We start from the raw sequence: 24,618 nt of genomic DNA, 5'->3' as shown, positions 1-24,618 counted from the left end.
AAAGCAGGCCTCATGGGTCTAGTGAAGTATATACAAATAATAGAATGCATGAAATGGTATAACTAGAAGAGCTACTACTACACCCTCCTAGTTCATATGTCATCACACAGCTTTTGCAGTGGCCATGCCAAATACCAACTTTATGTTTGCTTCTTCTCTGCTGCCTGAAAATGTTAAATACTTCCTTTCCCAGGCTCCACCTATAGCTGAGATAGCCATTCTGCCTAATGAGACAAACATCTGCCTGGAATTTACTGGAAAAGGAAATACTCTTGGTCTCAGCCAAAAATGGTGCTGCTCTTTCGTTCTATTTCCTGTTTTGTTTGTTTTGAAACAAGATACCACTATGTAGCACAAGCTAGTCTTAAACCCATTCATTCTTGCCTAGACCTCTCAAGGGCAGGGCTTACTACTGTTGAGTTGAAAGGCCCAGTGATTCTTGTTTCCTTAAGAGAAGACTTGCTTAGAGCAAGTTACCAAAATATAACAAGCCAACATGTAAAGAATGAGAGAAAAAAGGGTGGGAAAAAATATCAAGCGTTCATAACAAAGCTGAATTCCTGTACTATCCTGGAATATCATTAAACTTCTGTGAAATAATTTAATGTTTTCACTGCCTAAACCACTGTTACTGTTATTGCATAGGCTACTTTGTTATTAGCAGAAACAGTTATCTAGGCAGATATTCTCTCTTTCTAATCTTTTAAAAACACAATATTCTTTTTCTTTCTTTTTTTTTTAACACTCAGCCTTTACCACTCTTTTAGTGTGCTCTACCAAAGGGGCTCATTAACGAATTTCTGCCATAAGCAAAGAAATCTTTATCCTATATCACTTAGCACTGCTGAGCACTCATTCCTCTTCCCTCTAGTGACAGGCTGTAGGCTGGCCCTCCTTCTTAGCTTATATGGCTTTTCTCTAACCCCTGTCTTCTGTCTCATTACATGGCCCACAAACTTCCATTCTTGGCATTATTTCCTTATATGTACTCCATGTGTACTTTTATGAGCTCCCACAGATCACAGATTCAGTTACTTATAGACACAGTACTATTGTATAATAGTTAACTTGCAGTTTTCCAGAATGTTAATGTAGATCCATGTGATGTAACAAGAACAAGAACTGTGTTTTTTACATGTAGCCAGACAAGACCTGAGCAAATAGGCTAAGGGCAAAAGGTACACAATGATATGTTACAATTACTTCTGCATACTATAGCCATTACACTTCTTTAGGCTGCATACTGTTGAATCTGTTGAATATACAAGGAATCCACAGTGTGTGTGTGTGTGTGTGTATGTATGTGTGTGTGTGTATTAGGGATACAAAATTACTTTATCTCAGGTACTATATAATCAAGCTGACTCTCTAATATAGAGATTATAACACTGTAATGAAGTTAATTGTTCACATTTGTGTTTACTAGGATGTTATTGAAGAGGCCATCATTATCTAGCCAGCACTTGTTGAAAACAATGTTCATGTTGGGCATAATACTGTATGTCTACAATCTCACAACTTGGAAGACTGAGGTACAAGAATGAATTTGAGATCAGCCAGGACTATATAGTGGGTTTAAGGCCAGCCTTAGATACTGAGAACAATACTGCCTCAAAAATAAAGAAAGATAGAAAGAAAGAAAGAAAGAAAGAAAGAAAGAAAGAAAGAAAGAAAGGAAAGAAAGAAAGAAAGGGCCACTTACTTGATGAAATAGTTTAGACTTGGTGGGCAAATGGCTTAACTGTGTGATCTCACAAGATCTATCTCTTCCAGTGCCCCATTTTAAGAGGCATGCTATAAGTATTGAAATCACTTACCCTCACAGTATGTGTTCTTCCTCCAACTCTATCACGGGCTTCCAAAACCAAGACATTAATTTTATATTCAGACAAGTGTTTGGCAGCAGCCAACCCTAAAGGCAAAATGAAAGAGAAGAAATTTTAACATCTAAATGCCAGACACCTCAGACTTATAAGATCTACACAGAAAGTAAGTAATCTAGGTATTACAAGTAATCTAGAGCTGATTTAAAGTATATAGAATGAGTATAGAGGTTCTGTGAAAATATATAATTTTATATGAAAAACTTAAGGATCCTCTTATTTTGGTACCCACAGGTACCCCTGAAAACAAACCTTCTAAGATATTAAGGAAAGATTGCTATGCAAAACATTTCTTCCATGATTCTGAATAAATACATGTTAATGTTTCAGTTTCCATGTTGATTGTGAAGACAATGACTACTTAGGAATTTTCATGACAAATAGAAAATAGAAGGTTAGAAAACACAGAAGAGTTCTTATTGGTTTGTTTTTTGTTTCAGTTTTCTGAAACAGGGTTTCTGTGTGGCTTTGGAGGTTGTCCTGGAACTAGCTCTTGTAGACCAGGCTGGTCTCCAAATCACAGAGATCCACCTGCCTCTGCCTCCTGAGTGCTGGGATGGGCATGCACCACCACTGCCTGGTTTAAGAGTTCTTTTTTTTTTTTTTAATGCTAGCAGGTAAAGCACAGATAAACTTTGCATTGTACAAAGGTGTTTTCTTTCATTTTATTTATTTATTGAGACAGGATCTTGTTAAGCAGCTCAAACTGGTCTTGAACTGTCAACAATTCTCCTGCCTCAACATCCAGAGTATTGGATTACAGGTGTGCAGCAACATGCTCAGCTTCAGAGAAGCTTTTCTAATATAACAACTATAGCTGTTAGTTGGGAAAACAAAAGATGATATCTACTATAAGAATCAAGTTTCTGAGATTACTCTCCTTAACTATTTATGCATTCTACCCTTCCCCAAATCACTATAAAATTCAACAATCACTTGTAGGAAAAAAACTTTCTCAACTGGATATAGTGGAACATTCCTGTAATTCTTGCACTCAGAATGTTCATGCTGGAGGATGGAAATTTTAAGGTCAGCATGGCTGTGCAGCAAGACTATGCATATCAAGGAGAGAATGAAGTAATGGGAAGAAGGGAAAGAAAAGAGAAGAGGAAAGGAAAGTGTTAAAGTTTATTATTATTATAATTCTTTTTTCCTCAGCCTCCAGAGTGCTGATATTACAAGCCCATGCAACTATGCCAGCTCAATGAAAACTTGTTGCTTCCCTAGAATACAGACCCTGCTATGTTGCAGGTGTCTGAAAGCTTGCTGCAATCACTACATACTAAGAAAACAAAATGACATTCATGTGGTTGAAGGTGACAGAGTTTGTTTGTTTGGTTTGGTTTGGTTTGAGGTTTTATTGTTTTGTTTTGTTTCAGATAAGGCCTTCTTATGCAGCTTTGGCTGACATCGAGGTCTACCAGCTTCTGTCTCTGCTGGGATTAAAGATGCACACCACCATACCCTGCAATAGGGTAGGAATTGAACATGTTATACATGCTAGCTAGGACTTATACGTGTTACCTAGGCAAGAAAAGGATTACTGGACTGTCTCCAGCCCTTACATTGCCTTTATCTAAAATAACCAAGAAAGCTTAACAAGGATAGTTATCAGGTCAGTGTATGTGTATGTGTGTGTGTGTATGTATGTATGTATGTACGTATATACATACCGAAGGGAGTCAGAATATTCTAAGTATTAATAGCTGATTTTTCTGATATTTAAACAAGTATTATGCTATCTGACAGACAAGAGCAAAGTATATCAGTATGCACACAAGCTTGTTGCTGATACATACAACCATTCCTATCTGTCTGTCTAACTATCTGTCTAATCTATACCTGTCTGGATTTTGTGCTGACTATCAAATAAATCACTCTGTGGATTTGTGTGTGTGTGTGTGTGTGTGTGTGTGTGTGTGTCAGTGAGAGAGAGAGACAGACAGACAGAGAGAGAAAGATAGAGACAGAGAAAGATCATTAGAGAATCAGATAGGAGCAACCAGGATGTTGTCTTTAAAAGGCCAAATTTTTACAGTCCTTTCAATTTCAATAAGCTAAAAACATAGTGCAGTCTCAAGTGATAAATAGAATCAAGCTAACAATTAACTTCAATTTACCCTTAATTCAACAGACTGCTTGTCTAGACAGTCTCAATTTATTTGATTACTGCTAAACATTTATCTTCACTTTAAATAAATAAATCTCACCTAAGTTGGGTAATGTAATTACTTCTTATTTGTTCAAGTCTTTCTTTGAAATTTTAAATACACTATATATGTTCCACACAGAAACCAAATTCCAAACATAGAGAAAGGCTAAATTTAAAGCCATGATTCCCCCAAAAGTTTTATGAACACTAATCCTCAGATAAGATACTCCAAGAAAGAGTATTAGTGTTCATAAAATTTGGGATCCTTATACAGCAAATAATAATGATAATAATAAGACTCATTAAATTTAGCATTTTCCCACACTCTGTTATTCTTTTTTTAAAGACTGTGAATCAAAATGCAATTAGGAAAAACTGGTTTAATCACTTTCAAGATTGTTCAAATAGTTACAGTAATAAACTCCTGCAGGCAGGGCCCTAGGTTAAATAACATCATAACATCTATAATGTAAGTTATACTGGAGTAAAGCTTTGAGATAGTCATGGTTTATCCTCTAACACCTCCCAAAATTATTACTATTAGTGATATTTCCAACTTTTTAATACTGATCTTCAACCCAGAATGTGCATAGTTAATTCCTTACCATTTTATGATGTGGCCCCTGACCAACAGAATTCCTATATAAGCAACCTCACACTTGGATTCTTGAACTTAATACTCCAAGGATAATAAAAAGTATAATCAAACATCAGCTTACACTAACGTTTCTAGGCAACATTCTCAAAGCTGGAAAACAGAGAACAGACCTTACAAATTTTACAGAAGGCACACAGTGAACACTCCATTGACAAATATTGAATGAATGGATGGATAAATGAATGAATGAATGTGGACACACAATAAAATGGGTTTTAAAGTAAGCCACAGCCCACAGTTAACTCATTTAATTTGGAAATGATCAATTTAATTATCATCTTCATTGTAGTTTATAACTTATCTAACGTCCAGAACACTTTTGTCAAGTATTACTTCCTCCATAAAATAATTCCCTTGCAATTTCCTGCAGGCAGAATTAGCTATTGCTTCCCTGTACCCCTGACTCTGAGAACCAATCTTAAGCATATGCTGAATATACCTCATCTTGTAATACTTAGGACCCTAAGTCTTTTAGGTTTCAGATTATCTCCTGTGTTTTCTGACTATACACTGCCACATGATGTCAGATGCAGAATTTTACATATGTGGCATCAAGTGAGCACTTGAAAACTTTCAGATATTTTTATCTTCAAGTTAGAAATGCTCATCAAGTACCAGCATCACTTCAGACTCATAGAAACAACAGTTACTGTGTAGAGAATTGAGCTAACAGATAAATTACAGAACACCTTCTGATCAAACTTGTTTGTTTCATGTGAGTCGGAATTTTATCTAATGCCTTCAAAGGCCAATGATCTTTATAATCTGTGATAAATACATAAACAATAAGTGGATATTTAGTATCAATACCTTCACTTCAAAATGTATGATCTCTAAATATTAACCTTTCAAAAGAATAAAATTAATCTTATTGGCTGGGAATATGGCTCAATTGGTAGAGTGCTTATATACAATGCATAAAGCCAAGGGTTTGATCCCCACCACCATAAAAACTGGCTTGGAACCTATAATCCCACTATTTATGATGTGGATACAGGGAAATCAGAAGTTCAAAGTCATCCTCAGCTACATAATGAGTTTGAAGCCAGTTTGAGTACATGAGACACTGTCTCAAAAAAAAAAAAAAAAAAGAGAGAGAGAAAAACGAACAGAAAAAAAGAAACCTTATGTTCATTAGTTTTAGTATGAACATTTTGACTATTTCATAATATTCTATTTACTACTAACTTTCTTATGTTGGTAAACTTATCTTTGGGTTTGTTCACTTATTTGTTACAGATAAATTTTCATATAACTCAGGCTGGCTTTGAACTTGGTATGTTGCCAAAGAAAAGCTTTAACTACTTCCTGATCCTCCTGATCTCCTAAATGCTGAGATTAAGAGCATGCAACTCAACATCCAATTGGATTTTCTTACAATTCATGTTTTATAGCTTCTGTGAGAGCTCAGCATCAGTCCAAATTATACTGCAGGCACCATGACAATGAAAAGGTTTCAAGAACACACAATATTAACCCAGTACAAAAGGAAATAGTTTATGTATAAAAATATGACCTCCTTTAAAGTGAAAAATTCAAATAGCTTTTACCAGCTTTTCAAGGGGATATTTGTATGGTGGTTTCTTTTTCCTCCACCCTCCCTCTCCTCCACAATGTGTGTGTGTGTGTGTGTGTGTGTGTGTGTGTGTGTGTGTGTTAGGGACCTATGGTATATTCACCCATGTGACCACCTGTGGAGGTCAGAAATTAACTTTAATCTTCCCCTACAGGTTCACCAACTTACTTTCTGAAGCAGTGTCTGTTGCTGAACCTGGAGCTTGCCTTTTTGTTAGGCTATCTGACCAGTCAGTCCCCAGGATCTGTCTGTTTTCACAGCCCCAGCCCAAACCAGCTTACCCCACTGCTAGTGCTAGACTTAAAGACAGGCATCTCTATACCTGACTTTTTCTGAGGTTTCCTAGGTTTTAAACTCTGGTCCTCATGCTTGTAGAGAAAACATCTTACCCACTGAGGCATTTCCCTAGCATCTTCTTTTAGTTTATGAACCCATCTCACGCTGTAGTTCAGGCTGATCTGGAACTCACTATTTAACCCAAGACTTCCAACTTGAGGTAATTAATATGCCTCAGCTTTCTAAGAGCTAGAATTAAAAATGTAACCTACCATACCCAGATTTCAGGGGTTTATTTGGTCTAAACAGGTAAGAATCATTGATTATAACTGTTTAATCTCTATACAGTACCATACATTCACTATTTTAAAAGTATAAAGGGTTGAGTGGGCTAGTGACATGGTTCGGAGCTTAAGAGAACTTGTTGCTCTTGCATAAGAACTGGGTTCAGTTCCCAGCATCTACATGGTGATTCAAAACCATCTATAACTCCAGTTTCAGAGGAAACTAATGCTATCTTCTGGCCTCCTCAAGCATTGGGCACACACAGTACATACATAAATGCAGTACATACACATAAAATAAATATATCTAAAATGTGCAAAAGGAAATAAAAGTATATATGGGTTGGCTAGATGGGTCAGTTAGTAAAGCATCACTTGCACATCCACAATCATACACACACACACACACACACACACACACACACACACACACACACACGGCAATAACAGTCAACAATTAAAAATAAATGTTTTTCACATGAGAATTTCCAAAGCTAACAGGATACCCCAAACTTTTCAATGTAACTGTCCATGAAACAGTATCAGCATAATACAGTGGCATGTGTAAATTACTGTCTGGTAACAGCTAATAGGTTTTACTGCGCTAATCCTCAAAGTAACAACGGTTGTTACTACAGATACACAGATAAGCCTTCAAAGCAAACTAGTGGGATGATAGAAAAGGACTGTCCTGAAAGTATTTTTAAGGACAAAAGTCTAGTTAGGTGACTGAGACTTCTGGGGTATTTGATAATTGAGATTTAATTTTGGTCCTTTTGAAATCTTATGAACAGTTATTAAGACCCTCAGACATGGTTAATTTGTGAATAACTCTCAAAGTTAATCACTTTGTTTAACCTCTTATTGACACTCTTTCCCTACTCAATCAGATACTGTTCATAAATGGATCTTTGTTTACTTTGTCAACAGGAAAAGTGCTTTTAAACAAAAACTCAGAGAAGCCATAGGGGAATGTGAATGAACATCCATGGAGACCTGGGTAGGAAAGGTAAAGAAAATTAATTCCAGAATAAAGCATGAACGAAATTAGTGCCAAGGAATGGCATAAAACTAAATCCAAAGATGAAAACCTTTATGGAGCTGATTAATTACTAAGAAAAGAAAATACTGGGGCTGGAGGGATAGCTCAGCCGTTAAAGGCTAGGCTCACAACCATAAATATAAGAAAAGAAAATACTGAAATATATAGGCAATATATCACATGTAATGTAATCCAAACTCTCTTTTTTTTTCTTGAGATAGGATTTCATGTATCCCACAATGGCTTCAGACATACCATGTGCTGAATATGACCCTGCACTTCCGATCCTCCTGCTTCCACCTCCTGAGTAGAATTACAGGTATAAAACAACATGTCAGGTTAATGAAATGCTGGAAACCAAACTCAAGCTTCATGAAATATTGGCAAAAACTTTACCACCTGAGCTACATCCCTTGTCACCCTCCTTTTTTTTTTCAGTATTGGCAACTGAATTCACAGCTTTGACTATATCAGGCATGTGTGTACTCTACCACTGAGCTATGCTATTTAGTCCTACCACTAAATAACAAAACCACAATTAAAAGGCTTAAAATTTCCCCCAATCCACAACACTAGGTGACAATATAGCAAGGTCAGTGTTGCCTAAAGGAAAATGCAAGTTGCTGTTTAAAATTATATATTTGTCACAATAAAGATGAAAAATAGCCTGAACACTCAACTTGTCTCAAATGCTCACAACATTTAGAAAATTTTTTGTAAAGTTCTGATCACTCAATATTTAAAAAAAACTTATTACAAAACCCATGCATTCACTAGACAACTAATTATAAAATATACACACTTCTAAATTACAGGGTTGAACACGTTAGCAAGTTCCAGTGTGTGAAAGAAAGATACAATACTTCCTCACTATTTCAGGCTACTGTTAAATCCAAATACTGCAAGATTTTTCATGTTAAAAATCTCTCCACCACAACTGCACAAATTATAGGGTACAATTTCATCAATAATGCATTATAACATTCCTTTTCTCCATACTTGGTCTCTGTGGTTCATGTAATTATATTATACTTAGGTTTATTCTTAAAAGCATTTATCACATTAGATGAGAGTTATGTTCAAATTCAAATCAATTAGCACTGATTAAATGTTAAAACTGCCCATTCAAAATTTCATTTGACCATTAAAAAAAAGATTTTTAAATCAGAATTCAAATAAATTGAACTCTTGTATCACTGTTCAAAACAATAAATTGAATGAAAGTTTATTGGTGTGCTTTGAATAAAGAAAAATCAAATTAAAAGGAAAGAAGTATCCTACAAGGCACACAATTCTCATACTCACTGAATCTCAGAGTATCCAATAACTAAACTATCAAAAACCAGTACCCTCTTTTAAAATGGAAGCTTTTTTATTTTTTTTTAAATCACTGCAAAAGCACACTGTATGTGCTGCCAAGTTATGGGTCAAAATGTTTAAAATGACCCTCATAGAAATGATTCTTACAGGTGATATATTTCAGGGATGGGGAAACTATAGTATGTAGAAGTCCGTGCATTACCCATTCTTCTTGCAAAATGACTTTTTTGTCTTGGATCATGAGAAAATTCAAGCCCTGCTAGTTTAATACAGTACCGCGTTCTGGGCAGCTAGCACTCTCAATTGTAGTAGAGCCTGACTATAGAAAAAAAAATGTGTATAGTGAGAGCTCTTTCTACATGATACTTATAATTTACTTGGAAACAAGCAAACAAAACATTTTTCTCACCAAGAACTATCCAGCATTATGACTAAGGTATTTTCATTAAGTACATGCTAATCATTCACAGTTCAGAAGCACAAACTCACAGGCACACTTGGCACACTGAATTCCCCAAGTAGTTCCCAGGACCATTCCCACAGGTACAATGAGAAACTATTTCCATCCCTTGGTATGTCTGCCATGCATTTAAGTTAAGTACTACTTGTGTCTGGCATATTACCTCATGAGCCTACCCAATGCTCCTCTGTGACTACTGTTTGGAATTTCTTATTTTTTATTGCCTTATCACTATCTATTAAATCATACTTCCTTCGCAAGGTTCCTGTACTTTGTTCGTAATCTTAACATTAATATTTTATTTATTTTACATATCTATCCCAGTTCCCTCTCCCTCCCTCCTTTCCTCCCTCCTTCTTCCCTTCTCTCCCCCCTCACATGCAACCCAACCACCCTCTCCTCCCATCCCCCACCACTCCACATGTAGGGTGATGCCATCCAGGTGGGGTCATCTAAATCTGTCAAGTCATTTGAAGTAGGGACTAGGACTTCTCTCCTGTCTCTAGGTTAAGGGAGTGTCCCTCCATGGGGGATGTGCCCGCACCGTCCTTTTCTGCACCAGGAATACATCCTGGTTCCACTGTCTAAGGTCCCTTAGACTGCTCAGTCTTTCTAGCTGAAACCCATGTTCAGGGGGTCTGAATCAGTCCCATGATGGATTTCCAGCTATCAATCTGGGGGCCCGTTAGCTCCTCCTTGTTCAGGTCAGCTGTGTCTATGTGTTTCTGCAGCATGGTCTTGTCCTCCCTCTCTGCATCTGGATTCTAGTTCGGCTCAGTGTTTAGTTGTGGGTGTTTGCTTCTGTTTCCAACAGGTACTAGATCACTAGATCAGGGCTCCATGAAGGTAGATAAGTTGTTGATCTCATTATCAGAAAAGGGCATTTCTGGTAGCCTTTCCACTGTTGCTCAAATTCTTAGCTTAACGTTAATATTTGACTTACTGCATTCATACTGATTTTTGCTTACTACTTCTTATAGGAAGATAAGGGCACATTTCTGGCAGGGGATGCTAGTTATCTTTATATCCCTCTATCTTTGTGATCTAGCTACTGCTCAGTTCTAAAATGTCTGAATAAGTTCAGAAGTGTTGGCTAGAGGACTACAGTGTTCTCCCTTCCCTAATTGCATTCAGAGCTATAGGTGATAATCACTAAGGAGATGCTGCCAGGAGGATTACAATATATTCCTAAGAAGGTAGCCCTTTTCAGTTTCTTCACTCTCTAAAAAGAACTATTTCAGAAATTCTTGGATGAGGACAAATATCTTCTTTTTTTTTTGCCATTTATTCCAACTGTGACAGTTAAGAAGTAGCATGTAACATCAGAGAAGGATACACTGTCCTTAAAAATAAAATTGGGAAGAGTCAGAAAATAAATGTACCTTGTTAAACATAGATTAAAATCTTGTTATGAAGGGAACAAAATAGATGAGAGCCAGAGTGATCGCCCAAGTATTGCAAGACAGATAGTATGAACTGTTAGAAGCATTTCTATGTTAAGATGAAAATGCGGAAGACATAAAGGGACAAAATAAACAGACTAGCACTATAATGAGAGGCACTGTGATTAAACCTCATATCCATATTAGGAAAAGTGGGTAATACTAGTTGTCCAAAAAATTGAAGGCAGATAATTGACCATGTGGATTAGGTCTTGAGAAGCTGGCAATATGAGACCACTGGAGAAATGAATAAAGTAAATCAGTCAAGCCTGGAAGAATACTGCATTCAGGACGGATGTGAAGAGAGAGTTATTATTGTAAAGCATGACCACTGGGAAGGTATTATAGTTAGGTAAGCTTCAGGAATCAAGTGTCTGCCCTGGAGATAAAGATCTGAACATGGTAACTGAGGAAGCAGAAGTAGAGTCAGTCCAGCTCAAAGGACCTGAAAAGGGAATCTAAAAGGCCTGAGGATGTAATTTGATTGCACAAGTATGTACTTAACATATGTGAAGTCTGGTGTTTATTCTCTAGAACATCAAAAATACTAATGACACATAGAAGATAAAAGAAAAGGATATGACTGGAGATGTAGCTCATTTGGTAATATTCATCTAGCATGCATGAAGCCCTGGGTTCCATCACTAGCAATGCATAAAAACAAAATTGGATGTGGTGGCACAAACTTGTAAATCCTATCACTCAGGAAGTAGAGGCAAAAGGATCAAAAGGTCAAGATCATCCTTTGCTACAAGGTGACTTCAAATTCAGCCTTAATTATGTAAAGCCCTGTCTCAGAAATAAACGAGTAAAATAAAATTAAACAGAGAAAAGGATGTATCAAAAGTATGGAAAAAAATGGTATCCAAGAAAAGAGTCAAGGAACTGAGGAATCTGCAGTTTGTAAGTTAAAAAAAAATACCCATGAAAAGATATGCTATGGTATATGAGTTTAGAAAAAAAAAAAAGATTCAACTTAAAGACTTGAGGGCTTTCTACAGATAAGGGAAAACTGGAGTAATAGAATGAGAAAGAAATACAGCAGAGCCTCAAGGTGATTTCAAAAGTAAATGCAAAAGGTATGATCAATAGATGATAAAACTTCAGGATTCAATCATATCACAGAAAACATGGAAAGGATTTCAAAAGGGATGGGTGTATTATTATGGATTACAAGCAGGGCTGTTTCCCCTCACATAGGATAAAAACATTAATTAGATAGGTGGACAGAAAATAGAGTATTATGGTTGTTGGAAATGTTCTTTTATTTTCAATGACAAAATGGAAATATTATTATTCTTTGTACAAATACAACAAGTGTTCTAAATGTGAATCAATTCTCAGTGACGGCATTTAGAGTATGTCCTCTTCTGGGAGCTATGTGACAAATGCTAATTATTAGTCATACAGTATAGCTGCATAGGTAGCATAACACGAGTATGTAAATCTTAACAGACAAGTTTCAAGGAATATCCCAAAGCATTTAAAATTAACAAAAGGGCCTCTCTTTTTTGAGAAACCAGACCCATGCTTTGGAGTATATTTTAACTTCCTTCCAGACTGCCACAGTCCCTTAACCCTTGTGCTTAAAATCTATGTTAATAACATTACTGTAAAACAATCTTCTAAATCACCTTGTATAAACAGATAAATTTGATTCAGGAGCTAGAAAGAGTGGCCTTTACCTTTAATTCTAGTGCTTGGGAAATAGAAACAGGAGGATCAGTAGTTCATGGCAGCCTCAGCTACGGACAAATGTGAAATGTAAGGCCAGCCTGGACTATATCAAACCTGTGTCAAAACAAAGAAACAATGTGACTATATCATAGGATTCATATCATGGAATATGGCCATGCCTACATAAAGAGATGTGTTGTGGAGTACACAAGAATGTTCTCATTCACTCACCAAACATGAGGCCTGTATCTAATACCTGAGTCAGACAGCATCATCCACATCTATGCTAGTTATAAATCATTTTGGATGGCAATACATAGAAAGGGATGTTTCTAGTCAGTTTGGCTCCTAAACTCTCTCAGATCTGCCTGATAGAAATGACACTAAGGGAAACTAAGTATTTTTCCCATGTTGCTGGTGAATTGAAAGTTGGTGTCTAGAATAAATAAGCATACTGAGCACACACAAACACACAAAAATGTTCTCTATGCCTTCCCCCAATGAACCAATTAGTAATTCTCAAAAATAGGTACAAATATTTTGTGGGGCTTCATATAATTTGGATGCTCTCTTTAAAAAAAAAATAACAAACCAATATACCAGGTATGGTAGCATACAAGTATAACCACAACATTTGGAGGGTTAGAAGCTTAAAGCCATTCTAGATACACAGGGATTTAAAGTACAGCCTATGCTACATGAGACCCTGTCTAAATCCAGCACAAAACAAAAGAAGCAAAATTGTAATATGACTCAGTATGTTTCTGGCAATTTATTTAGAATGAGACCAGAAGGGACCTCAAGTTTTAAGATTCACCAGCTAAATACACTTCTGTTGATGACTAAATATTAGCAGTCAAGTGTGGGAAAGGAGAAAGACCAAACAATTAGACAAAAGAAAAACAAAAGACTGGGCTGAGGATGTAGCTCACTAGATAGAGTGCTTGCCTACAAGAAGAAAGCCCTGGGGTTGATCCCCAGCACTACATAAAGCAGGCATGTTATCCCACATCTGCAATCTGAGAACTTGTTAGTTGGATACTAGAAAATCATAAGTCTAAGTTCATCCTTGGCTACATATTCTGTTGGATGCCATCCTGAAAAAATGAGACACAGTCTCATAAAATTTTAAGAAGTCAGACTGGAGAGAGAGAGTTCAGCTGCTAATGCCTACGCTCACACCCAAACATCAAAAAACTTTAAAAAGACACTGCTTTCTTTAAGGAACACTGGAGACAAACCAAGAAAAGGACAAGAATAAAGTCCCAGAAAAATAGAAAATTGTGATATGGTGCTAATCAATTTATACTGCATATTATCATATTTATATTCTAGTGATCATCAATCACATTGCATCTACAGTACTTGACTAGAAGGACCAGGTTTTGAGAAACACCAATCCACTAACCTGTAGGCACTCAACAAGTGTTTATTGAAGGAAGGAACAAAAGAAGGAAATAATGAAAAATGCTCCTTTTTCTAATTCTTCATCAGGATCTGCTTCCCTTCCTTTGATGCTTTAGCACAAATGCATACTATTGCTGCCACTGGCTTGGACTTCCAAAGCAACACTTCATAGCAATCTGGTGATTAAGACTGTTTTCCCTGAACAGGATGAGTCCAAAGCTACTTACATCTAAAATTAATATATAAGCACATCTATGGTCTACTGAAAGGGGCATACATTAAAAATGGATAATTTGGACCCACCTTATTTATTCCCTTTACTGACTTTCTTCCTCTTTCTAAGGTAAGTTTTGCAGATGTGTCTCTGAAAGTGGCAATTTAATATACAAATACTGAAGAGGTCTCCAGGAAAATAGAGAAAAAGTTCATGTACCCCTTACTTGATTAAACATCCAAGCTAAGACCTCAGGACAAAGCGCAGGCAATGTAGCTTTAACAAGTCCACACACAAGGTACTCCCTGACCTGCCCTCAGCTCCTGCTTTATGAAGAGATTCCCTTTGGGTAATAAATACCCAACACTTTTATTCAAGTTCTGAAAAAAAAAAACATCAGGAGTATGTTGAGTCTTACAGCTCCTTTATTAAAAAAAAAATACCTTTTCCTAAAGGATTCTGCCTCCTTATTTTTTTTTACCTACTCAAATTTTCTAAGGAATGGTGATTTGGAGGAGAGCAGAACTACTACTACTTCAACAGTACAGACATCCATTCCTGGAATTCTCTTCAGAGAATGGGATGTGAAATCGGGGAGGCCAAGCAATCACCTCAAGAATTGCAAGTGAAGGTCTTAAATGGAAGAAAACAGGTCTGCAGCTTCCCATGGAAGCGATTAGTCCTCAGGAGAGTTACTGAAACCCTCAAACCACAGATTCTTGATTTTGTAAAATAGCAGATATGCTGCCCAACCACAAGACTGTTGAGAGGACAGAGGAACCTCACTTGATATGCTAAATGTAATTGCACAGCAAGAGCTAATTAATCATTAGTATTTAGTAGTAGGAGTCAAATTATTTTGTCTCCCTCCACCAGTGCATACCACCAAGCAAAGGGACCAACTCCCCTTCCCATCTAACAGGATCTGGGGCCCTGCCATAGGAACGTTCTCACACTCAGGAGAAAGACCCTGCCAAACACAAGAATATTGCAAGTCCCCTACCCTGGACATCCAAAGCTCCTTAACCTACTATAAAAAATCCAAACTGACCTGAGATGCCGCCTCCAATCACGACTACGTCGAACATGTGGCCTGCGATATTAGGCTTCTCCAGATTCGTCATGGTTTGGGTGAGATTCTCCGGAGACTTTGGTTTAAAAGGGGGGACCGCCCAGGGTGTAACAGACCCTTGTACCGCCCCTTGACTGGTGTCCAGGGGCGGAGCCGATCTTTCTACCCATACCCAGGGGGAGCCCAGCCCTGAGGGCGGAGCGGGCCCTTGTGCAGTGACAAGGGGATCGCTCAGAGGCGGAGCTGATCCTTGCTGAGATATCCAGGGAGAGCCCTGCTCACTAGGCTGGAATGGCCTTACTATAGGAACTGAAGGGGCGTGGCAAGGAGGTCTTTGCATCAAACCTCGGGGGTTATACAGTGCGGAAGTTTGTGACCAAGGTACTGAGCTATCGAACATCAGAGGTCTTTGTACTGGTAGCCGGGAGGGGAAAATATGTGCTGGTGATGAGGTGGATAACCAAGCAGAGACGGACATAGAGTGCCTGGGGAAGTCTTCTGCTGACACCACTGGGGTATTTTCTGTAGTTTCAAGTAGTGGTAACGAAGGCAGAGACAAGTTACTTTGTAAAGGTTGTTCTAATGGCAATCCCCAGGGGTAGCTAGACATTGGAGGTAGAGTGGGCTCATCTGCCGACCCCCGGGGAGTGCTGATCACTGAGGCAGGGATAGACCCTACTTCTGACTCTACAGAAGTGCTAATTATAGAAGCCACCGAAGACATTTGCCCAGAAGTCACCAAGGACCTTTGCCCAAAAGGTCGGGATGATTCCGGGAGTGGGATGGATTGTGGTATAGATAAGTGCTGGGAGATGGGACTAAGAATGGAGGAATCCGATGCAGGTATGGGGGCCTGAATGTTCTGACTGTGGACGTTTAAGTCCCAGGAACAAGACTTTGAGGTGGGATCACTCCGCTTGCCAGAATCATCTTTGAGCTCAGGGAGATTGGTGGAATTTAAAGAATCAACTAGCTCCTGAACGGACTGGCTCATCTGAGCCGAAGTTAAGGGTTGGGAGGCGGTTTGCCACTGAGAATGGGAGGACTCACTAGAGCTACTGGAGGTGCTGCCTAGGCGGGACATCCCCACAGGGGTCTGGAAAGGGGCAATCCGGGTTTCTGGGGCCCATTCCACCTCACGCCCCCTGCTGCCGCGGCCACGCGAGCCGCCGCTTATGGGGAAGGCGGCCTTATTTTCTGACATAATTCTCACAGTGGCGAGACAAGGCGAGTGGCTAGCCTGAACCCTCCCCTCAACAGCGCTAGGCTTTCAGGGCCCAGCCAATTACCAGTCCGAGGCCCAACCCAAGCGCCCGGCCCACTTGGAGGCGGGGAGATGAGGCGTCGGCGCAGCGCGGCTCCGCCTTCCCGCCAATGGGCGGTCCTTGTTCAGGGCCCTCAGGGGCCGGACGATACCACCGCGAACAGGAGAGGGGGGAACGGCGTCTGTGAGCGAGTCCGCGCGCAGCGGTGCAGGTTATTAACCTGCCGCTTTCATGGAATCCTTTGAACTCAAGTTTTCTGAGTCGAGGCTGGCTCAAGAGAGCATAAATGTCAAGGAGAAAAGCCCCGAACAGCGAAGGGACTGAACTCTGCCTAGCTCAGTTTGGTTTAGCCCAACGGTGACGTCACGAGGCGGGGCTTTCCGCGCAGCAGCGCACCTTTCGTGGTTCGGGTGAGGCGGGGAGAGGGGGAGGGGATGCCGGCTAGTTTCGGAGATGTTGTTTTCCCTGACGTGTTTTCGATCGAACATACTTTACTAGAGTCTAAACAAGTATGCAAGATATGTAAACAAGTATATAGATTAGTTTGACTTCAAACTTGAGGTGACCCTCCCAAGTGCTAGAGTAAGTAATACATCTCCCTTTAGGTGGAGATGCCATTGTTTTCTCCATCCCATGTCTCCTCTAAGGTCAATCCAGTGGAACAGATCAGGGACCTGATTGGGGGACCACTCCCAGAAAAGTGGTTTCATCTTAAGATAATGTACTTTTCATTGCCCAAATTACTGCCTGCTAATGCAGTCCTTTTGAGCCAACACAAATACAGGATTCCAAATCCATTAGGTTGACCTGCCTTTCTGAATTCTGACTATTCAAATTATAACTATTTTTATTTTATTATCTATGGCCGGGACAAACATTGTTTTATAGCTAAGAGGTTGGGCAGTTAGTCCCATATAGCAGAAATGGTTGAATTTTTAAGGACTATTAGTCATGTCATTAATCTAATGTACTATGTCCTTTAGCATGATGCAGTTAAGTGCATACTCTTGCTTGCATATTGTTCTTACAAAAATTAGCATCAGTTCAGTCACCAGAGAACAACAGAAAAAATTTTAACTCTTCATATAACAACTGGCCTAGCTTCATACAGTAATCCCAGGATGTGGGAGGCTAAGATATGAGCATTGTAAATTCTAGGTCAGCCTGGGCTATATAGTAAGTCCCAGACCAGTCTAGAATATATACTCTGTTTCCAAAAACAAGAACTGGAATATAGCTCCCCATTAAATCAAGGGTAGGCTTAAAAAAAAAAAAAAAACCTTGATATTTTGAGACTTGAAAATATCTAAACAGCAGCTGTATATTAGCAGACATTGTTGATTTATTAAGCTTTCTAGCTGTGGCAATGGTAGTGCAGTTAGGACAGGGAAGGATGTCCCTATTCTCAGGAGATGAAGGTTGAAGTTCTTTGAGCATATATTGTTATAGATATTAAACAGAATGCTCTTTTAACTGTTGTATAGGTTTAAAATTTTTCAGTGTCACATGTTGGGGGAAACAGTTTAGAGGAAGGAATATTTTGAATTAAAAATTATTTTCTAATATGATACTAATTATGATTAAAAATAAATGATTCATACAAGCAGAAAGAAAGTGATAGAGAGCAAAAGAGGAGAAAAGAAAAGAAAGACCACTTTACCTCTCTTTCTGAACAGAGCCTGAGGATGTACCCAGCTTTAAAAATGGAACCGGAGGGATTGGAGAGATGGCCAACAGTTAAGAGCACTGGATAGTCTTCCAGAAGAGCTAGGTTCAATTCCTAGTACACACACTGCAGCTTACTCCAATTCCAAAGGATCACACACACACACACACACACACACACACACACACACGAAAAACTAAAAATGGACTTGCCATCCAATGGACTGTGGAATGTGAAAATGGCCATCACACAGCGATCTGGAAAGTAAATAGACCAAATACCATTGAGTATGATTTTAAAACACAGTGAATTTCAAATGAGAAATACAATGAAAACACAGGAAGAAAGTAATAATATAATATATAAAATTATCCTGATCTAAGTCAGGCACGAGAAGGTGAAGTAAGCAAATAGGGAGTTCAAGACCAGCCTGGGCTATATAAGAAATATTTTAAAAAACAAACAAAAATCTAAGTGGGGCCTAGTGGCACAGATCTTTAATCCCACTATTTGGGAGTCTGGAACAAAATGATTGTTACTTCAGGCCTTCCTGGGCTACAGAATAATATCAAGACAACTTAGTGAGCCTCTGTTTCAAGATAAAAATAAAAGGCCTGAGAACATATGTCAGTGGTAAAGTATTTGCCTAGCATTATGAAGTTCTAGGTTTAATACTCAGTACCTAACACACACAGAGAGAGAGGGAGAGAGAGAGAGAATGGAAGGAAGGGCAGGAGAGAGGAAAGGAGAAAAAAAAGAAAAGTGATGGCATACAGGATACACTGCCTCAAAATATACACCTTTGACATTTCATTTGAGAAAGCAAGAAGGCCCTGGTTACCTTCTTCTTGCCCAGTGTTTCTCAACCTACCAAATGCTGCAAACCTTTAATCAAGTTCCTCATGTTGTGGGGACTCACGACCACAAAATTATTTTCACTGCTACTTCATAACTGTAATTTTTCTGCTGTTATGAATCATAATGTAAATATCTGATATGCAGGGTGTCTGATATGTGACCACTCTGAAAGGGTTGTTTGACCCCAAGAGGTCATGACCCACAGGTTGAGACCACTGCTTTATTCCTTCTCACTTGATATAGGTTTTAAAAACTGCCTTTGACCATCTCTGGGGAACCTGGAGAGATGACTGAGCAGTTAAAATCACCTTCCACTATCCAGAGGATATGGGTTGAGTTCCCAGAACCCACATCAGTGGGCTCACAAAGGTTTAGTCTGTAACTTCAGTTCCAGGAGATCTGATACCTTCTTCTGTCTTCTGTATGCATCTACACATATGGTGTATGCTCTTGCAGACACAAATGTACACATAAACAAAAACAAAATAAACCTTTTTAAAAAGAACATATTTTAAAAAGAGGTGCCCTCTTATCTTAAGCCTAACATGTGAGAGGCTAAGATAGGAAGATCAAGACTTGAAGGCCAACCTGGACTACATAGTAAGATCTACCTAGGAGCAAATAATTTTTCTCCCTTCCTCGTAGCTGAAAATGACTATAATCTGATCAATAAACATGATTAAAATTTAGGTATGGGATTTCTATTCATGTATAAGTCTCATGAAGTTTTCTTAAATGGAAGGATTATCCTGTCTTCCTCCCCTCTCTGCTGCCTGGAATGCAGAAATAAAGGACAGATTAAAGCTCCCCTTTTTGGTTAAGGTATATAAGAATGGTGAAAAATAAACTTGTGACATTTCAGTATGCCCTCCTGACATTTATTCTGTCTCTGTCTTTTCTTTATCATCTATAGCTAGCCTTTCCCTCATACACACACTCCCACTCAGGTACAAATTCCTTTCCCTCATCCACACACCCCCACTCAGGTATGAACTTGGGGCCACTCTGCTGATTTCAATTGCAGCCCCACAAAGAAAGCTTCTGACAACCAATTGGTGTTCATTTAACTAGAGAAAAACTGTTTCTCTAGTCCTTAGCATTCTTTAGCTGCTTGTAGTTCATCTAGGTTTGAGGCCCTGTGAACTTTCCCCTAACTACATTCATATGTGTAACCATCGTAGTCCCTAGCTACATTCTATATATTGCTCCTTATACCCACAGGGGGAAAAATGTAATCCTCACCCCTCATCAAAGAAACTTTTCTTTGCAACAGACAGAGACAATTACAGAAAACCACAACCAATCAAAACATAGCTGTGGAACCCAGTACTAACTGAGGCAACTCCTGCACGTCAAGCTCAGGGATTATTGCAGATGAACTAGCAGGAAGATTGTAAGAGCCAAAGGAACTGGGAGTCTTTAGTGAGATTCTGTCTCCTAGGAATGTCAGAAACTAATATACTTCTTTTGTGCTTTATTCTTTTATAAAGTTCAAATTTTGCCTTAAACTTAATACCCTCCAGTCTCAGCTTCCTGAGAGTTAGAATTTTAGGCATGTACCACCATACCTGTTTCATATACTTCTTTAGATTGATGTGGAAAAATAAATATGTGTCAGTTGTTTCCCTGTTCAAGAGTACTTCCAACTAGTCTTGTTCAGTTCCATCTCAGCAATGACTCATGTGTTCCAGCTCATGTACACATTTTGGTTAAGGGTCAGAATGAGGAGGTTGGGGAGACATAAAAGTATCAAATAGCAGTGTGATAACTCCCATCTGGACTCTAAGTACCAGGAGGATCATCATGAGTTTGAGGGCAACGTAAGTTACACAGTGAGTTCTACTGCATTCTGGGATAAAGATCCAGACTTGAGAGAGAGAGAGAGAGAGAGAGAGAGAGAGAGAGAGAGAGAGAGAGAGAGAGAGAGAGAGAGAGAGAGAGAGAGAGGGGAGAGTAAAATAAAACAACAAAAACGTTCAATATAATTTTTTTTGTTGTTAGAGATGGAATTCAGAGCCTTCCACATGCTAAGAAAGGACACTACCAGTTAAGCACAGTCCTAGGCCTGTTCTAATATGATTGAAAGATGAATAGTAAATAGGTTATAAGTTCACAGGAGAGGGAGAAAGGAAATTTGCATACAAACATAGCTCTTCTTTCAACCCCTTGTATTTAGCTATCTAGTTCTTGTGACAAGAAAAGTTCATTCCTTACATTATTGTGTTGTTCTCTTTGAGTGTTCTTTGCCATCTCTGCCTATTTTGCCTATCCCCTGAATTATCTAATTACCTAGGAGAGGAAAAAGTAGCATATATGTTGCTGATAATCTTCATTTGACACATGAACTAGTTAAATTTATTTTCAATTTGACATGAGTTAGGGTCATTTAGGAAAAAGGCCTTCATTAGAAAGAATTCCTCTATCAGAATGGTCTGTTGGCAAGTCTATGGGGGCATTTCTTTGATTTATGTTTGGTGTGGGAGGATCCAGTCTGTGTGTGTAGTGTCACTGCTGTCAAGTCATCCTACGATGTATATGTAAACAATATGAAGAAGCTATGGGGATCAAGCCAGTAAGCAACATTCCCCCCAATCTTTACTTCAATTTCTGCCCCCAGATTCCTGCCTTGAGTTCATGTCCTGACTTCTCTACGTGATGGGCTAGACAATCCATCTCTTTTCCAAGTTGTCCTTGGTCCTGTTTTTTATCACAGAAATAGAAAGCAAACCAGGACACATGTAAGTTTGTCTGCTAGAATTCATGGTTTTGTGTTTCTGTGCATGCGAGTATACATGTCTGTGTAGGTGCACACACACACACACACACACACACACAATGGGAGATGTCATTCTGTATATGTTTCTCATACTGGTTAATGAATAAAGCACTGTTGGCCAATAGGAAAGGAAGATAGGAGGGACTAGGAGACAAGGAGGAAATAGGAAGGACTAGTAAGGAGGGTCAAGATGGAGAGTCTGGAGAGATTAGAACTGCCAGCCGCCTCTCCCTGGTAAGACCACGTGGAAATACATAGAAATGGGCTAATAATTAAGACAGAGCTAGCCGATAAGAAACAAGTATCAGGGCCAACAGAATTGTATCTGATACAGAGTCTCTGTGCGTTATTTGCGGCTGGCACGCCGCCGGGGCGGCGGGACCAGACCAGGCGGCGGGCAGAAAAACCCTACTCCTTACAAATGGCGCCCACGTGGCTAATAAGAACTTACACTTAAAATTTAACAGAAGCTTAAAAAAGGGTTTTAGAAACAAAAGAACAGAGACAAGCAAGGTTTCTTAGTAGCAGCATTTTTCTTGGTTGAACTCTGCTTTGCGAGAGACAAGCAGATATTTGCACAGCTCCTTTAAGGGAAGTTTCCTGACTCAGCATAAGCAGCAAAAAACCGCACAGCTTTAAAAAAAGCACTGCTAACAATTTATTGATGTGTATCAGAGCTGGCAATGGCAGTGACCACAGCTTTCATTGCTGGCGGTAAAGGTACCCACCGCCATCTTTGATAACCGAAGCAGAAACAACAAAGATTTTCATTTCAGCAATGTTGTTGTTTACCAGATAAAAGACACATGGCCAGAAAAAGATAAAGATTTAAAGTAAAGACAGATTCACATTAAGAAAAAGCACTAAAGGTTTACAGTGTGTTCTAAAATATATGTAGGCTTGGAAGAAAAAGAGAAAAAAAATGGAATGGTTTTAAAAAGACAAAGAGGAATTGGGTGTGGTGGCATACACCTTTAATCTCAGAACTTGAGAGACAGAGGCAAGCAGATCTCTTGTGATTTCAAAGTAAACCTGGTATGCAGAGTGAATTCCAGGACATATAAGAGTTACACAGTGAAACCCTGTCTCAAAAAAATGAAAAAATAGAACAAACGGAGTAATAATAAAACCACGTAAAGATGAAAAGCTCAGAGAGAATCTGGTTACTGTATGGTATTATATTGTCTTTGTATTGTTTGACTGCTAAGGAAACAACTGTTAAAACAAATGCTGCTGAATTAATTCAATTTATATATTTTAAAAATGCTTTGACTCAAAAATTTAAGTTCAAGGACGAGTTACTGGGGAAAAGGATTTCAATTTTTGTTTCCACAGAAAATAAAAAGCTGTGGATTCCTTCCAGACTAATGTGGTTTGATCAAGCCAGACCCCCTGAAACAGAGTTCCAGGTGATCCTACATTCAAAACAGCTGAACAAAGCAGCCTTGCAGACTACAGCCAAGATTTCTGCGTCTTCTCTGGATCTCCCATGACAGCGCCCTTTACCATCAGGAAGTAGTTTGGAAAGAACGACGTCCAAATTCCCCAATATTGTTTATAAATGTTTGTTTTAATTTAAATGGACTTGGTTATAAATGGTTAATGATCACAACCAATATCCTTTTAAAGGTAAAAAGGGAATTATGGTATAGATATGAATACTTTGTTTTGGAATGGATTTTCTTTTATTGATACAATTTAAGGTCAATGTTGTGATATGTATATTTCTCTTCTTGTTTATGTATTGTGTTTATATAGCTCATTTAAAAATGTAATATATAATGTAGCACAGATTATAGATAATTACCTATGATAGTCAAAGCTTAGAGTTAAGTTAGTTAGGTTTTCAACATACACAGAGATGTATTTGAGATAGATAGGCATTCTTCAAACCTTTCAAAGACCTACAGAATATGGCATTTAAAATGGTTTAGAGTTTTTCTTGACAACAAGGCACAATTGCTCCTGGCAACACCACCTACGTCAGAAAGGAAGATGGACATCGAAGAAACGCATTATGGAGTTTGCTTCCAATATGGCAAGACTAACCATGTGGACAAGATACTGCTCTTGTCTGGACTGTTTGACTTTGTGCTATATAAACTGGACATGCAGGACCCCCAGAAAAGTGATTGCTGATTCAAGATGGACATTGCTACAGAGTTCCTGCTTCATGAGTCTGCCAGACAATCTGCAGGACACAGAGAAAAGTGACTGACAAACTGCCAATACAAGAAGACAGTTTAAAGTTTCCTACTTTGCTGAAGAGTCTGCCAGACACACTATGGCCTATGGGCTGAAGATGGAAGATTACAAAAGACCTTCGGGTGACCAGGCAGTGAATTGTCTCTGTCATTTCTAGAGTTTATATACTATCCTTCTGTGGTCTTTGAGGGACTTGAAGACAGAGAGTTATGGTTACAGTTTTCCTTAGTATTAAAGATGAGTTACTTAGACTTTAGACACACAAAGATAGGATAGATGATGGAATATTTTCTTCAAATCTTGCTAAATGTTAATGGACTAAATAGTGTTAACTGTGATTCTTATTTGATAACTGTTATGTGATATATTTTGCTATGTTAAGGTT

At 38.6% G+C, this 24,618-nt stretch overlaps 1 protein-coding gene across 1 annotated transcript in view; it reads right to left on the bottom strand.

The window, feature by feature from the left end:
- Maoa (monoamine oxidase A) overlaps positions 1 to 15,878 on the bottom strand; it is a 57,863-nt gene extending 41,985 nt beyond the window's left edge. Inside the window, exons 1-2 of the mRNA XM_051178922.1 lie at positions 15,443 to 15,878; positions 1,818 to 1,912 (exon numbers count right to left, since the gene is read on the bottom strand). Coding sequence (XP_051034879.1) covers positions 1,818 to 1,912; positions 15,443 to 15,863 — 516 coding nt within the window. The 5' untranslated portion in view covers positions 15,864 to 15,878. The remainder of the gene's footprint in view (positions 1 to 1,817; positions 1,913 to 15,442) is intronic.
- Between the last annotated feature and the right edge of the window lie 8,740 nt (positions 15,879 to 24,618).

This window comes from Phodopus roborovskii, unplaced genomic scaffold, assembly GCF_943737965.1.
Source record: "Phodopus roborovskii unplaced genomic scaffold, PHOROB, whole genome shotgun sequence".
In the NCBI taxonomy this organism is placed as follows: Eukaryota; Metazoa; Chordata; class Mammalia; order Rodentia; family Cricetidae; genus Phodopus; species Phodopus roborovskii.
The sequence above is the reverse complement of the archived record's forward strand: the minus strand, read 5'-3'. Positions and strand labels throughout refer to the sequence as shown.